Raw genomic sequence first — 13865 nt, forward strand, 5'->3', positions numbered from 1 at the left:
CCAGTTTGGTGATTACCACGATACGCAAATAGGTTGGAGGGCGGGTGCACAGGTTGAAACGATCGAGGCGGCGGAGAGAGCGTGGGCGGGCGTGGGTGCTGGTCGTGGGTGCGGTCGAGTCGAGTCGAGCCGAGTCGAAGGGGTAGGTGAGAGTAGGAGTTGGGAAGACGAGCACGGCCGGGGAGTTGTCGAACCCGAGCGACCTGTGGAGTACCTAGGTAGATGTAGTGATGGGGGGCGGCAGCGGTCGACGGACGGGCTGGGAAGCTTCTTTCGGGGGCGCTGGCTCCAAGATCGGCTTGGTAGGGTCGAAAAAAGGGACGCGGGAATAGCGAGGGAGGGAATGAATGGGATTGGGATTGGGAGCGCAGCGCAGCGCAGCGCGAGCGCAGCTTAGGTGAGATGGAATTGGTTGGTATGTAACGACAGGTAGGTAGACTAGGCAGGTAGTGAACGAGTGAATGGATGGATGGGGGTAGGCAGGCAGTCTCGGTAGCCTCAGTGTGCCGCACAATTGCTGTAGAGTTGGCTCTACTAGCTGCAGGTGTCGGATGCACCGGGGCGCGGAACGAGGACAATCCCTCCCAGCGTGATCCAAGTCCAAATGGCTAGGCCCCTGTGGAGGAGAGGAGGAGCCCTGGAAAAAAAAAAAAAGGTCGCGAATTGCGCTTCGCTCGTCGGCGTTGGCCAGCAACCACAGGGGCGGGAATGGGCTGGCTGCACTAAAAATGTACGTCAAGGTGCGTACTGTGCACGGTACCGGCGGGACCTGTTGGGCTAGCCTGGTAGCTTAAAGGTGGCACTGCCGTTTCGATCGCACCCAAGTCCGAGAGAAGGATCTAGTGACGTTGTACGGGAGCACAGCTGGTGGGCAGGAAGAACGACCAACACCGGGGCTGAAGCTGACGGCAACGGTTGGTTGTTGTTGTCAGGATGGGCTGTGCGACTGTTGTGTACTTCACGGTGGTATTGTTGCCAGCAGGAAAGGCTGAGGTCGGCGCCGGAAGGTCCCAGGTCCCTTGTCAGCTCAGCATCCAGATGCAAGACAGCCTTGTAACCCTGTCATCAGCAGGGCCTCGGATAGCCGGGAGGCGACGGGCAGGGAGAAATAAAGGGTTCGGCGGCAGCAGTGTTACCAGCAGCCCGATGAAACCGACGACGAGAGACGAGGAGACCGCCACGCGCACCCAATTGGGAGAATCCTTGGCTGTTCCCGGAGGCTCGGGGGCTCTGGGGCTCTGGGTCTGTTGGAAGCGAGAATCAACAGGGAATGGCGAGGGAAAAGTTGGAAGAGGACGATGACGGCGAGACGAGACGAGACGAGGAGAGCCAGTCGGGGGTAGCCAGGGCGGGCGGGCATGGCATTGGTAAGCATCCATCCACACCTGCACCTGCACCCGCTCCCACCACACCCACGCGCTCTGTCTTCTTCCTTCGTGTGCCTACGGGAGTCAGGTCGCCGCACGCACTAGACTCTTAGACCACATGGGCCACATGCCTACGCCAGCAACTGTCTCTGCTTGATGCAACCATATCCTGGAGGTCGATTGACTGCGACTGACTAGTCTGGCTACCAAGATAGTCGGGACATTTTGGCACGGACGTGTGTCTCCGAGTCCGCCGAGCGTGTCGCCGTCCATCCCTTTGTCCACCAGAGTGTGTCCCGTCCACGTGCCAGGTATCCAGTTATTCTTCCTGCCCGTATGTGCAGATGCAGATAGAGAAGAAGGCAGGCAGGCAGGCAGGCAGGCAGGCAGGCAGGCAGGCAGTACGGGCATTGGCATGGCGAGGATCCCCGGGTCATGAGTAAGGCAAACACGATACCTGTTCATCAGCACTGATCCTCATTATGCATTGTGCCGTTCGCTTCTCCAGACCCAGCATCTGTGTTTCCCCGTTGTCATCTTCACGCAGCGCCTCAGCCACAGCTTACGGATTTTTATTAGATTAACAAGACCGGGTTTGGCAGGTACCTGCTTCAAGTAATAACTGGGCACGCATCAACGGCCGCCCATCGAAACCCGTTCTGGTCCATGTACTCCGTACGCCGAGATCGTCAACACCGGCCGACCCCCTTCCCCTCCTCCTCCTCCCCCTCCCCTTCCAAATCCTGCCCCCGATTGCCCGAGCAGTACCGGCAGCCCCTCTGTCCATGGTGGCCTAGAAAGTCAAATCGAGCGAGTGACCTACAAAATGCGAGATATTGCATGCTCGATGGAGATCCGGAGGCCGATCGCGTTTTAATCTCACCGGTGCCGACCCCCTCTTCAGCCTTGGGCAGTGTCACCGCCGCCCCGAGATTGGCTGGTCCAGATGGGGGTGGAGATGCTGAATAGGGGGGGCTTCCCACAAATCCAGGGACCAGAATGCGACCCAGGGGTTGCACAATCTTGGTCACCCGCAATCTTGGCAGAAGAGCCCCCACAGCCCATTCCCTCTCATCTTGTGCGCGTCTTGGTCAGAGATGAAACTTTTCGCCCAGCTCGCATGCAGTTGACAAGAGACTGGGAAATGAGCAGCCTATGCTACGAATCCGTGCTGATCCCCAGCTCGCGCATGTGGGACTGGTGGATTACTGTGTGCGTGGTGCGTGGTGCGTGGTGCGTGGTGCGTGATCCAGGTGCACGCACATAGTAGCACTGGGTGCCCAGGTACCGTGCTTTGTGTGGTATTATTATTAGGGAGAGGCGTTCGTCAATCGCTTCGCGTCCTTCTCGGCCTCTGCATCAGCCCCGATGGACCCGAATCTGCGGATACACCAGCTTCAACCTACTGCAACCCGTTCGTCACCAGTCAAAGAAAAAAGCCCACCACTCATGTCCGGGGCTGTTAGCGCAGGAAAGTCTCTAATAAGTCTCGAACATCAACTGGGTGACGGCAATCGTGGTCTCCCCAATGAGTCAATCCTCATCCCATGTCCGCCGAACCCAGAACGGGCAATGATAGGGATGGCGCGAACTCCCTGTTGGCTGTTGGTTTTCCAAGGTTCATTTCTCAACCTTGGCGTGCACTGCCCAGAGAACTATCAAAATAGCCAAGTAGGCACGCACATACACAACACTTGGCCACGGAAAGGGGCCCCCTCGAATCCCTCCAACGCTTGTACGTGTGCGACATTGCAAACCCACTGGGCTCGCGTCCCACGACTGGCCACCTCTACCAAGCAAGTCGCACATAGCAACACTTGTCAAGCCACGAGGGGCCAGGGGGCGGAGCTGAGAAGAGTGAGGCACCAAAACAAGGCTGGGGCGCTTCGATCGCAGTAAGCTTGACCCCCAATCGATACAGTTGCGCTGTCAATCACCAGAGAAAGTGACTCGATATCTTTCATACTCTGTCTTGTGCCCTCAGCCCTACCCATTGCATCCTGCAAGCCTTTACAGAAGCGTCATCAACATGCTCGTTCGACGCCTCCTTTTGTCGGTGGTGCCAAGACGAAACACTCCGCGCATCTGGCAAGGGGCCCGCTGTGTCGTCACTCGCCTCTCGTTGTGCACAGCGCCGCACGGTACTGGGAAGATCCACGGAGGCAACTTTCATGCAGACTGCCGTGCCCTCCGTCGGCCCTACTGCGTCGCACACTGAGGCTCCTCCGCTTACGAAGCAACTTGATATGGGAGACAACCAGGGGGACAGAGAGTAACAAGCAACACGTCCCCCCGTCGGACGACTGGCAAGCTGTATAGTAAGTGGCCGCAGGTGAAGCTTTTAGTCGTGTGGTAGACAACAGTCTTGATTCGAGCGAGGGGCCTTTGGGCGCAGTTTCATGAGTGCTGCAAGGGGCGGGCACAAGAGCCGGGCATCCAGACCCACTTGGCGGTGATCTTCTCCCGCCCGGACCGAAATGGTGTCGGGTCCGCAGGGCAATTGTTATAAGAGCCTCATCAATGTGAGATGCCTCGCCTTGAAATCCTCCGATAGTCCAAATGACCACTCCGGGGCTTTCGATTGTCGCACGTTTCGACGGTCAGTCGCGGTCGGCTCTGACTCGAAGACGCGACTCGAGAAGAACGAAGAGCAATACCTGAAGCGGTGTACCCCGACCGTTGGCGTCTGGAGTTAAGGGGCGGGATTATCACCGACAGACCGGGTTTAACCGTTCCGGACTTCTCGTCTGGGACTGTGGCGCAAAGGGCCTCTGTGCAAAAGCGTCGTGACACGCAGGGGGCGCATTTCAAAAGATGCTCCTGCAGATGCTGAGACGGCGGACGTGGACCGTGATAGCATGTTCGCACAGCACCTATCCGTACTGCAATCCCTGAGACACAACTTAATGGGACTTAAGCTTTGGTTGGTCCGGCTGCACAACACCCAGCAGACACACGGAAACCCGTGATGGGAGGATCTCCTCGAACAAAGCCAATCGAGAAGTGGCGATGTGCGTCGGGAGGACTTGGCCTCAGGAATGCTGTCTGAGACCCGCCCCTCGCGCGTCTGAGCGTGGCTGACGGGTGGCCACCCGTATCTCGAGGGCTTTCGGCAGAGGGCTTTCGGCAAAGGGCTTTCCTGCGAAGGACGTTTCTCTTTTGATGAGGATTGTGTGTGGATAAACGTGAGCTCATGCACAAGAGACGGACGGAGACTGGGCCGGAGAGCCCTTACGATAGCACATCGCGCCTTCCTAGCGCCTGCAATCTGTTAGTGTCACTGAATTGAAGGAAGGCACGGGTTGCAGCACCCCACACCCCTACTCCCATCAACGCGCAAGTCGCGGTCGGAACGCGCTCAAAACGTCACTGGCATCACCAAATGCACAAGCAATCTTGACCTCCCACTAGAGCCTCTGTGATTTCAGCTTGGGCCAACTGTTTGATATGATATCAATTTAGCTAGTTTGTCCAGACACGCATTCCAAAGCGAGCACAGCCAGCATGGTCTCCCAGAAGAACGGGGACATCCGCAGCTTCTTTGCAGGCTCTCAGGCATCAAAGCCGCCAGCCTCGCCGACGCGGAGCTCCCAGAACCGAGCGTTGGCGCCAGAAACCCCGTCTAAGCGGAGTCGTGATGATGCTGAACCTGAAAATGCCTTCCCCTCCCCAGGCTCCGACATTCCCTCCTCACCTCCCTCCATAAGCTCTCCGACCCCGAGGCCCCCCATCAGCCGACGCCGTGATTGCAGCTTCTGACGACGAGTTTTCCGACTCGGACGATGACTCGCTGCCGGACATACTGATGCGCAACAGCGGCCCGACCGTGCCACGGCAAACAAGGCCAGCAGGAGCGGGAGCAGCGGGAGCAGCGGGAGCAGCGCCGTCTGCCCCGCTCACCCTGCTCGCGACGCCCCGCGCGAAGCGGACCGCCGCAGCGCATGAATTCCACTCATCGCCGCTCACCATCCAGAGCAAGAAGCAGAAGCAGGACATGCAGGCCCTGCTGGAGTTCGCGCGCAAGGACGAGGAGACTAGGGCGTCTGCTCAGCGCTTCTCCGCGATGCTGGAGCAGGAGGCCGAGATGCAGCGTGGGAGTGCTGTTCCAGGGGAGGGTGAGGAGGAGCACGGCCAAGAGGGCAGAGCGGCGGCTGCGCTTAAGGAGCACATACTTGAGGCGGCCACAGCTGCTGCGAACGACGAGGGAGCGGACGAGGATGGGACTGAGACCAAGATGCGGGTCGTGAGAGCCCTGCAGCGCGCGGAGGTCGGCGGTGCGAGGAAGGCGTACTACTTCTTCGAGCAGGATGAGCCTGAAGCAGACGTGGTGGGCAGGAAGTTCCCTAGGGCCAAGGCGAAGGGACCGTGGGCTGTGCTTGATGATACCCAGGATCGCGGGAGGCACTTCGCGAGCGGCTTTCCCTACGACATACAGAAGAAGCTGAGGAACCTTCCGGATGAGATATTCCTCTGGATCCTGGACGAAGTCTGCTCTGAGAGGCGGAAGGCCTTGCAGACTGAGTATGTCAAGTTGTTGAGCATCTGCACCGATCAGACGACCCGCATTGTCACGCCAGCACTTCTGCAGAAGTTGTTCAGACAGCTCGGCGCAACGAAAGACGTCGACAATCTTATGGGCCCCATTACTTTGAGGGAGGAAATTCGGCATCCATATCCAAGTCGGGACTGGTCATGCGTCGAAAGCATGCTCGACTTAGTAGGGGCAATGGCATGTCATCTCACTCCAGCCGCTCGCTCCACGGCGATGCAGATCCTTCTGCGCCTGGGAATGGACAGCTTAGCCGCGGAGAACTTCGGATTCACTCAGAGGTGGCGGCAGGTGGTGGATCTCGTCGCCCGCAGTGTGCCTGACGCGGACTGGACCTCATTCTGCCAGGAGGCCTGCCACTCACTTTACCAGAGCTCCCCGAGGGCCACGACGCGGCTGCGGGCCGTGGCTCTCCTAGGCCCTGCCGCTCCGGCCAGGGCCTACACCATAGCTTTTCAGACGCGCACCCTCGACCTCAAGCGGCGGCTGGCGTCCGTGTTCTTCTTCGACGACCTCCACCGCGCGGACAAGCGACCCGAGGACACGGTCAACATCCGCGCCGTCATCGACCGGCTGGAGGAGGCGGACGAGTTCCAGATCAACCAGGACACGGACTACCACGAGTTCGAGGCGCTAATGATGATGCTCAACGCCGCGCTGGGCGACGCGTCGAGGCAGGACGACCGGGCCGAGAGGTCGGCCGTCAGCTTCGACGCTGAGGTCGACGAGCTGGCCGAGGGCCTCAAGAGCATGCTGACGCGGGTGGCGCCGCTCAACCGGGGCCTTCACGTGTCTAGGATAGAGGCCAAGAATGCGATGGAGCTGATACGCGAGAGGCTCCTGTACCAGGTCAGGATCAAGGCGGTTCCGAAGAAAAATATCTTCGGGTTGCAGGACGACGCGGAGGAGGACGCGTCTCTGCCGAAGCAGAGGGATTTCATGAAGGGGTTCCTCAAGAAGAACAACAGAGGGCCGGGTGTCAAAATAGAAACCACGGACACGGTGATGGCTGGGTGAGGCTCTTAGTTTCTAAGGCGAGAGTAGCTGTGAGAATGATAGCATTGCCGGGTGTTTCCGGGCGTGGCTGTCTCTGTTGGTCAATGACAAGTCTTTTCATACGCAGCACTGATTTCGCCGTTGATAGTCCTGAGTACCTCGTGGGGTCCTGGCGGGATGGAGTGTTTCGGTATCTCATTAGATTAGACTGCTATGCGTATGACAGCTTGCCTATGCACCTGATTACAAACTTGAGACAGACGCACTTAATCCATCCCACGAGAATGCTCATAAGATACTCAGATCTGTCAATACCAACCTTAGTGCTATAGTACTGTATAAGAGATCAAGTAGAGGTTGACACCGGCACCTCTTCTGACAATACCTGGTGACAGCACACTCAGACAGCCACCGTAGCCGCAGTCAGCATTCTCTGTGAGCTGTTGGATATATGCCAAATGCTATCTACCCGCCTGCCGCTGCAAGCAGCGCCTGGTATTAGTATAATATTGTTATGGCTCGTGGCATTGATTCAGTTCTGCAAAGTCAACATTGTGACTATGTTCGAGCCCCGAGGGCTCTGTAACCTCGTTCTGACTGAAGGAAGCATGTGTGACGGAAGTAGTAACAAGGTGTTCCTCTTCGGGATTTCTGTGGAACCTGTCTCGGGATGGAAACGGCGGGAGGAATCAGACGTCGAGATGTCCGCCTTGCTTTCAACATGCAGGGTACCTGTGATTCAAAGGAGATGCGATATCATGAACATCAATAGCATGCAGTATGAGTATCAGGAATGCGAAAACGACATTATAATACATTCTTGCATGTACCACGGCCAGTGGCCTCGAACCAGATTTCACGTCCGTGGCTGTCGGCACAAGTTTATTCTTCCTCTCACGCCATATGACGAACGACCACTGTAAACGTAGAAAACCAGCACAAGGCATGCATGCGATAGATACCGCCCTCTCTTTAATCGAAGAACTTGCGGTTGGGGTTCGCCCCGAACAGCGTCTTTCGTACGGCAGGCAGTGAACTGGACTCGAGGAGCTGCAGCCTCGCCTCGAACGTGTTGTCGATCTCGATCTTGCCATTTCCACTGAGAATAGCAACGCCGCCGGCACTGTGACACCAGTCTTGTTAGCAGCATTCTACCAGAAAGAGCTGCGTCCTCAAGTCCACATGTGGTGAGCCATGGGGAAGGGTTCCTCTCTTACCTTCCCTCGGGCACGGGGTTGCTCTCGTCGATGGTAGCCTTGGTCTCCTTGCCCACTTTGTCCTTGTACTCCTTGGCAGCCTCCTCGATCGCGGTCCGGACGAGGTCGTAGTCGGCCTTGCGGGCGCGGACCTGCAGCTCGGGCTCGGCCAGGGCGTACATGCCCTCGAGGACGAGGCCCTTGAGGGCGACACCGTACTTCTTCTTGTCCTTGGCGCCTTCTGCCAGCTTGCCACGGGCCTGCTCGAAGATGTCGTCGAGCAGCTCCTGCCGGGCGGCGAGGACCTTGAGCCGGGTCTTGTTGGCGACGGTGGACCGCGTAATCTGCTGCGACAGGCTGGCCTGCTTAAACTTCTTGGCGTACGAGGAGTCGATGGAGTCGGTCTCCTGCCGAACCAGCTTGGACTTTTCGATGGCGAACTCCTCGTTGGCCTTGATCTCGATCTCGCGGGCCTTTTCGCTGGCTTCCTGGCGGATGAACGCCGTCATCTTACGGAGCTCTTGCCCGACCTGCAGGGTTGAGGGTGGCCATTGTTAGCTGCTGACGCCCCATACGAAGTGTGCATAAGGACCTGGTGCAGTCATGCGTACCTGGTCGTCAGACAAGGCGTGGACTTGCGACATGTTGGGCGGTTGTCGGTGGTGACGACTGCGGGATATGAGGTTCGGTACGGTGAGGGGAGCTAGACGCTCTCGCGGGGAGGGACGGGGCGAGGAGGGAGGAAGACGCGGCGTCTAGCGAAAACAAGGGTCGTCAGTCGTGGAAGATGGTGTAAGTCGTGATCGTGGTCGTTGTCGTGGTCGTGGTCAGGCCGAGAGACGATGCCTCCTAGAGGATGGCTTGGTGGATCCTGGCCTATTGCTGGACTTGGAGCTCCGTCACTCATCGTGCTGATGCTGCCAAGCCCAACTGCCCGCCGGTATCTGCACACCTGCACATTAGACCTCCAGCTCCCAAGCCAGCCCGCCCAGGAGCAGGCAGCTTGATTCAGCCAGGGGTCCACTGCCGCCGCTACGTCTTCTACCTCTTTAGGGGCAGCCCGCCAGTAGGCTCCTATCGCTTGGTGCTGCAAACAGCCGTAGATTGGTCTGTAATGCGCTGGTCGCACTGCCTCTACAGCGCCTAGCGGTGCAGCAGCCCCTCGTGATTGGGCCAGCAGTGGCAGCGGTCATGATCGATGGGGCGGCCGCGGCAGCGCTGTTCTGGATTCAGCATGATCACCGTTGGGCTGGGAGCCCTGGGGAGTCTGGGCCTGGGGCATGGACGGCCCACGATCATTGATCGTCAGCGACTTGGCTGCTCGCGCACCTCGATGTTTCGCTTCCCGCATGAAGCCCACCTTCCTAGACTATAGTCTCCATGCTCTATAATACACACATCTACTCCCTACCGCTCAACCGTTTCTATCCCGTCCCACCCATCAATCAGACTACTTGCCCCCCTCGACGACGCTGCGAATGACTGTGCCTGACCAGAGGGAAAAGGCCGCCGACTTGTGACCAGCTCAAGTGGTCTGCGTCCGACACCGCGGCGTCACCCAGCACTTCGAAACAGCCCACTCGGATGTCTCAGGGCCGCGGCCGTGACGTCCATTTGACTGAGGTCATTCGCCGCGAATCGATTCGAGTTTCTGACCCGCTCCAAACCTCGAGACGACCTGCCCGGTAACGACACGGTCCTCCTGAACGAACCGTCCCAACCAACTCCATCCTGTGTCTTTGACTGCCCCTCCGACTACTGCGGTGTACCACAACCTCGGCCAGGTGCCAGGTGCAGACCCCAGGCACGAGGGTTACACCTCCCGGGACAGAACGACACTCGAAGCCCACCGACCCCCTTTCCCACCTGCGACCTAAATACTCCATCGCAGAGGCTCCTTTTATGTGCAACGCGACACGCGAATATCCATACACCTTATCCTCTGGCTGTTTCTGCCAGATGCGTCCCTGCACAACTGATTCGGCGCAATGGGGTCTATTGGCGGCATGTCCCCTGGTGGGAGCATCGCGGTATGTTTTTGATCCTGCGACTGTGCTTCTGGGTCGCAGGCAGCCCTCCCTCGAGGCGCGGCGCTGACATGCTGTACAGCTCGGCATTATAACCGGACTGCTTTCGACCGGCGTGCAGAGCTTAGGTCTGACACTGCAACGCAAGTCGCACATCCTCGAAGACGAGAAGGGGCCCCACGATGTCCGCCGACCACCTCACCGAAGGAGGAGATGGCAGATCGGGATGGCCATGTTCATAGTATCAAATATCCTCGGGAGTACCGTCCAGATATCGACACTACCGCTGCCCGTTCTGTCCACGCTGCAGGCCTCGGGCCTAGTCTTCAACTCAATATGCGCCACGCTCATACTGGGCGAGCCCTTCACGAGGTGGTCACTATGGGGCACATTATTGGTGTGCGCCGGCGCAGTGCTGATCGCTATCTTTGGCGCCATACCGTCTCCCACACACACCTTGGACGAGCTGCTGGCGCTGCTGGGGAGGTCGGCCTTCGTGTTGTGGATGGCACTGCAAGCAGTCCTCGTCATTTCCATCTGCGCCGTAATCGACGGCGCGAACCACTTCCTGAATCTCTCGCAGAGCCCGCGGTTTCGCCTGATCCGCGGCCTGTCCTACGGCTGCGTAAGTGGCATATTGTCCGCCCACTCACTGCTGGTGGCAAAATCGGCCGTCGAACTCATCATCAAGACCGTGGTGGACGGCAAGAACCAGTTTGTTCGCTGGCAAGCGTGGGTGATTGTCCTGGCGCTCATCACACTAGCATTGACTCAACTCTACTATCTGCATCGAGGCCTCAAGCTGGTCTCGACATCTGTCCTATACCCCCTGGTATTCTGCATTTACAATATCATTGCCATCCTAGATGGGCTCATCTACTTCGATCAGACCGAACTCATCAGCGCGTTGCGCGGTTGTCTCATAGCGCTCGGCACCGTCATTCTCTTGTCAGGTGTCCTTGCGCTTTCTTGGAGACTGAGCGACGAGCAGCACACTCCCGTGGGCGGTCAATCCTCTCTCGCGCCAGGTTTGGGTCTCGTGGAAGACACAGACGGTGAGGAGGAGGAAGAGGACCTGCTCCTCGCCAACACTAATACAGTCGGCGCTGAAGATGACGTCCTTCCAACGACTTACACGTATAACACCTTTGACAGTCCGGAGCCAGACAGCGCTCGGCGCAGCAGGCCAAAACCGTTACCACTTGCTCCATCAGGCTCCTCTGGTTCTGGACGGAGAAAAACATCCTTCTTGCCTTCGCTACCCAGACCGCGCTGGCAAGAACGACAGGAAATCTGGGGCGAGCTGGACGACGATGAAGTCCCATATTCGCCCTTGCCAGTCAGCAGATTGCGCTCGAAGACTCTCCCAGCCAACGATGCATCACTCCTCAGTTCCCATCGAAGAGGGATCAGCGACACTCCCTTCATATTGGGTGAAACATCGACGAGTGCGGACTCGCCACGGCCATGGAGATCCAGCTTCCGCGCCCGCAGGAAGTCTACAGGCTTCCCCGGCTTCACGGCTCGGAAATCAAGCCGAAGGATTTCCGGGGGTCCAGTCCAGGGCGCAATTGGAGGCATCTCGCGTTGGTGGAGGAATAGAAACAATGACTCCTCAGGGGACCTTCTGTCAAGGCCGTCAAGCTCCACGTTCCCAGAGTATAGTGACGACCCGGGGGACCACGCTGCCCCGGCTGCTCGAAGGCCCTACAGGGACAGCCCTGAACCGGACCGCATTGAAGAGGCGTCCGGCCCGGCCGAGGTCACAGGGCGCAGGAGGGAAGACGATTCTGCTGTATAGAGAGATATACAAGATACCTTTCGAACTGTGGCGGCACCCTATGCGGAAAGTGTGCCGCCTGTTGGCGTTTTGGCTTAAAGGAACATGGGCCAAGGACACTGGAGTGACTGGGCAATATATACCAATAGAAAACACGCACGGGATTTGCCATCGGGCTTGAGAATGGCTCTTGTTGCGAGCGACTGGATAGGAACTTGGAAGTTATCTTTTTGTAATCATGATTATTCCACACCACCTGGGCCCCGTCACTGTGACAAGGCGCTACTGCAACTGGCCTCCGAGTGCCCGGTTTATGGCCGGGAGCACGTGCTAATTCCTTACAAGGTCAGGCTGATATGCATGCACATGCAGGTACATATATTTTAAGACGCATAACCGCCATAGCTACGTTTATAAACGAGGGGCATAAATATACATCAGTGGCCACTATCACACTCCTCAACCCCTACACACTGCCCTCTTGTGTCTCGAAAGATCCTTTCACCTGTCCCAGACATACAGAACCTACGTGTAGGTGTACTGGTTGACAGTAGGTTGACAGTAATGTCAGCAACGGTCCAGGTGTTGCCGCCATCGGCAGTGGCCAGGTTGCCCGAGGCGCCGTTCAGCGCCAGGGTGTTCTTATAGTTGGGGTTAGCAGCGCTCGTCGTGAGCTTGGTGTTGATGTAGTGATGCGCGGGCACGGTGCCGCAGTTCGCCTGCTGGCACTCCATTGCGGTGCCCCAGCCCAGACCACCGCGGCCGCTGGCTGTTGGACCAGTTAGCATCGAGACAAGAAGCACTTGAGCCGTGGTAGGTCTGATGGCCAGGACGTACAGGTGGACAGGGTCAATACCACGTTGCCATTCACCGAAACCGTCTGGTCGGTCTTGCCCGTGGAGGGGTTATATTTGTCTGTGGACCAGTCAGACCTGAAATCAAATTCTGTGAGATCGGGGCCTTTAACTTACAGTTGTATGTGACCTTGTCACCTGGGTTCGCCTTGTAGACTGCGCCGTCCTCTTGATTGTCTAGACACAGGGGAGCATGGGAAGCACCCTAGGATATCGGACGAACAGGCTTTCAAGCGTGCTGGCAGTGATACAACACTTAACCTCGCTCGTGACCAGGTTGCAAGGAGACCTGTATGTGAATATTCTGAGCTCGGTCGGGTCCATCGTACTCATATATCGGACGAAACCTACCCGACGCCAACGGTCGAGATGGCAAGGCCTTGGACAAGGTCACCATCATTCCATTCCCATGCCAGGCCAGAGACCTAAGTTTCCATTGTGAGGGCTGTTGGAAGCCGGTAAGACAAGCGTAGTGGTCGCCTCAGTGATGAATGTGCCAGACGCAGTAGGGCCGGTGGAGAAGTAGTTCCCGAAAGAGAAGTATGGACGGGAACGACTGATGCAGCTGCCAAATAGAGCAGTATATAAGCTCCAGTGCAGATAGTGACTGGTGGTACAAAAGCTCTGATCAGTGTAAAGACGGCGGCCAGGACACTTGGGACAGGAAAAGAAATTCCAAGAGATCGGAATGCTCGGCACCTTTCTTTTTATACATACAAACTACAAATAGGGAGTTATCACCTTTGCATCAGAGACAATTTGGACATCGTGGAGCATCAAGCAACTGTCAGTGTGCGCTGGGCATCTCTTCCGCCTATAAAAGACTACTCGTTGACGTTTTGTACCAGGGGAAAAGTAACCGTGTTGTTGCATTTTGATGATCGCATAGTTTAGTTCCTGGCGCCGCTTGCAAGGAGGACGTCTATACCACCTATGAGATAACTATAGTCCTAGGGTCATGTGGGCACCAGCAGGGCACCAGCAGGGCAGCGCAACCGTCGCATTGTCGTAAAATTGCGGGCCGATATCACCTCGGCCGACTCACCTCCGAACAATTACGTCCGTTGGAGAGTCGCCAACTACGGGAACACACACT

At 57.4% G+C, this 13865-nt stretch overlaps 4 protein-coding genes across 4 annotated transcripts; 2 read left to right on the plus strand and 2 right to left on the minus strand.

Moving 5' to 3' along the window:
* Nucleotides 1-4871: 4871 nt before the first annotated feature.
* INS49_001460 (uncharacterized protein) lies at nt 4872-6933 on the plus strand (the record flags this gene model as incomplete). The annotated part of the gene is made up of 2 exons (XM_043162287.1): nt 4872-5001; nt 5120-6933. The coding sequence occupies 2 exons, from the start codon at nt 4872-4874 to the stop codon at nt 6931-6933; spliced, it is 1944 nt and encodes a 647-aa protein (XP_043030793.1).
* A 951-nt stretch (nt 6934-7884) lies between these two features.
* Nucleotides 7885-8752, minus strand: INS49_001461 (uncharacterized protein; the record flags this gene model as incomplete). Its single annotated transcript, XM_043162288.1, has 3 exons — nt 7885-8035; nt 8130-8638; nt 8720-8752. 3 exons carry the CDS (start codon nt 8750-8752, stop codon nt 7885-7887), a joined length of 693 nt encoding a protein of 230 aa, XP_043030794.1.
* A 1344-nt stretch (nt 8753-10096) lies between these two features.
* INS49_001462 (uncharacterized protein) lies at nt 10097-11936 on the plus strand (the record flags this gene model as incomplete). Its single annotated transcript, XM_043162289.1, has 3 exons — nt 10097-10138; nt 10218-11329; nt 11771-11936. The coding sequence occupies 3 exons, from the start codon at nt 10097-10099 to the stop codon at nt 11934-11936; spliced, it is 1320 nt and encodes a 439-aa protein (XP_043030795.1).
* Nucleotides 11937-12365: 429 nt separating this feature from the next.
* On the minus strand, nt 12366-13773 carry INS49_001463 (uncharacterized protein; the record flags this gene model as incomplete). The annotated part of the gene is made up of 5 exons (XM_043162290.1): nt 12366-12370; nt 12445-12684; nt 12753-12830; nt 12887-12946; nt 13749-13773. The coding sequence occupies 5 exons, from the start codon at nt 13771-13773 to the stop codon at nt 12366-12368; spliced, it is 408 nt and encodes a 135-aa protein (XP_043030796.1).
* Between the last annotated feature and the right edge of the window lie 92 nt (nt 13774-13865).

The sequence above is a fragment of the Diaporthe citri genome (genome assembly GCF_014595645.1).
Source record: "Diaporthe citri strain NFHF-8-4 chromosome Unknown scaffold_1, whole genome shotgun sequence".
Taxonomy (NCBI): Eukaryota; Fungi; Ascomycota; class Sordariomycetes; order Diaporthales; family Diaporthaceae; genus Diaporthe; species Diaporthe citri.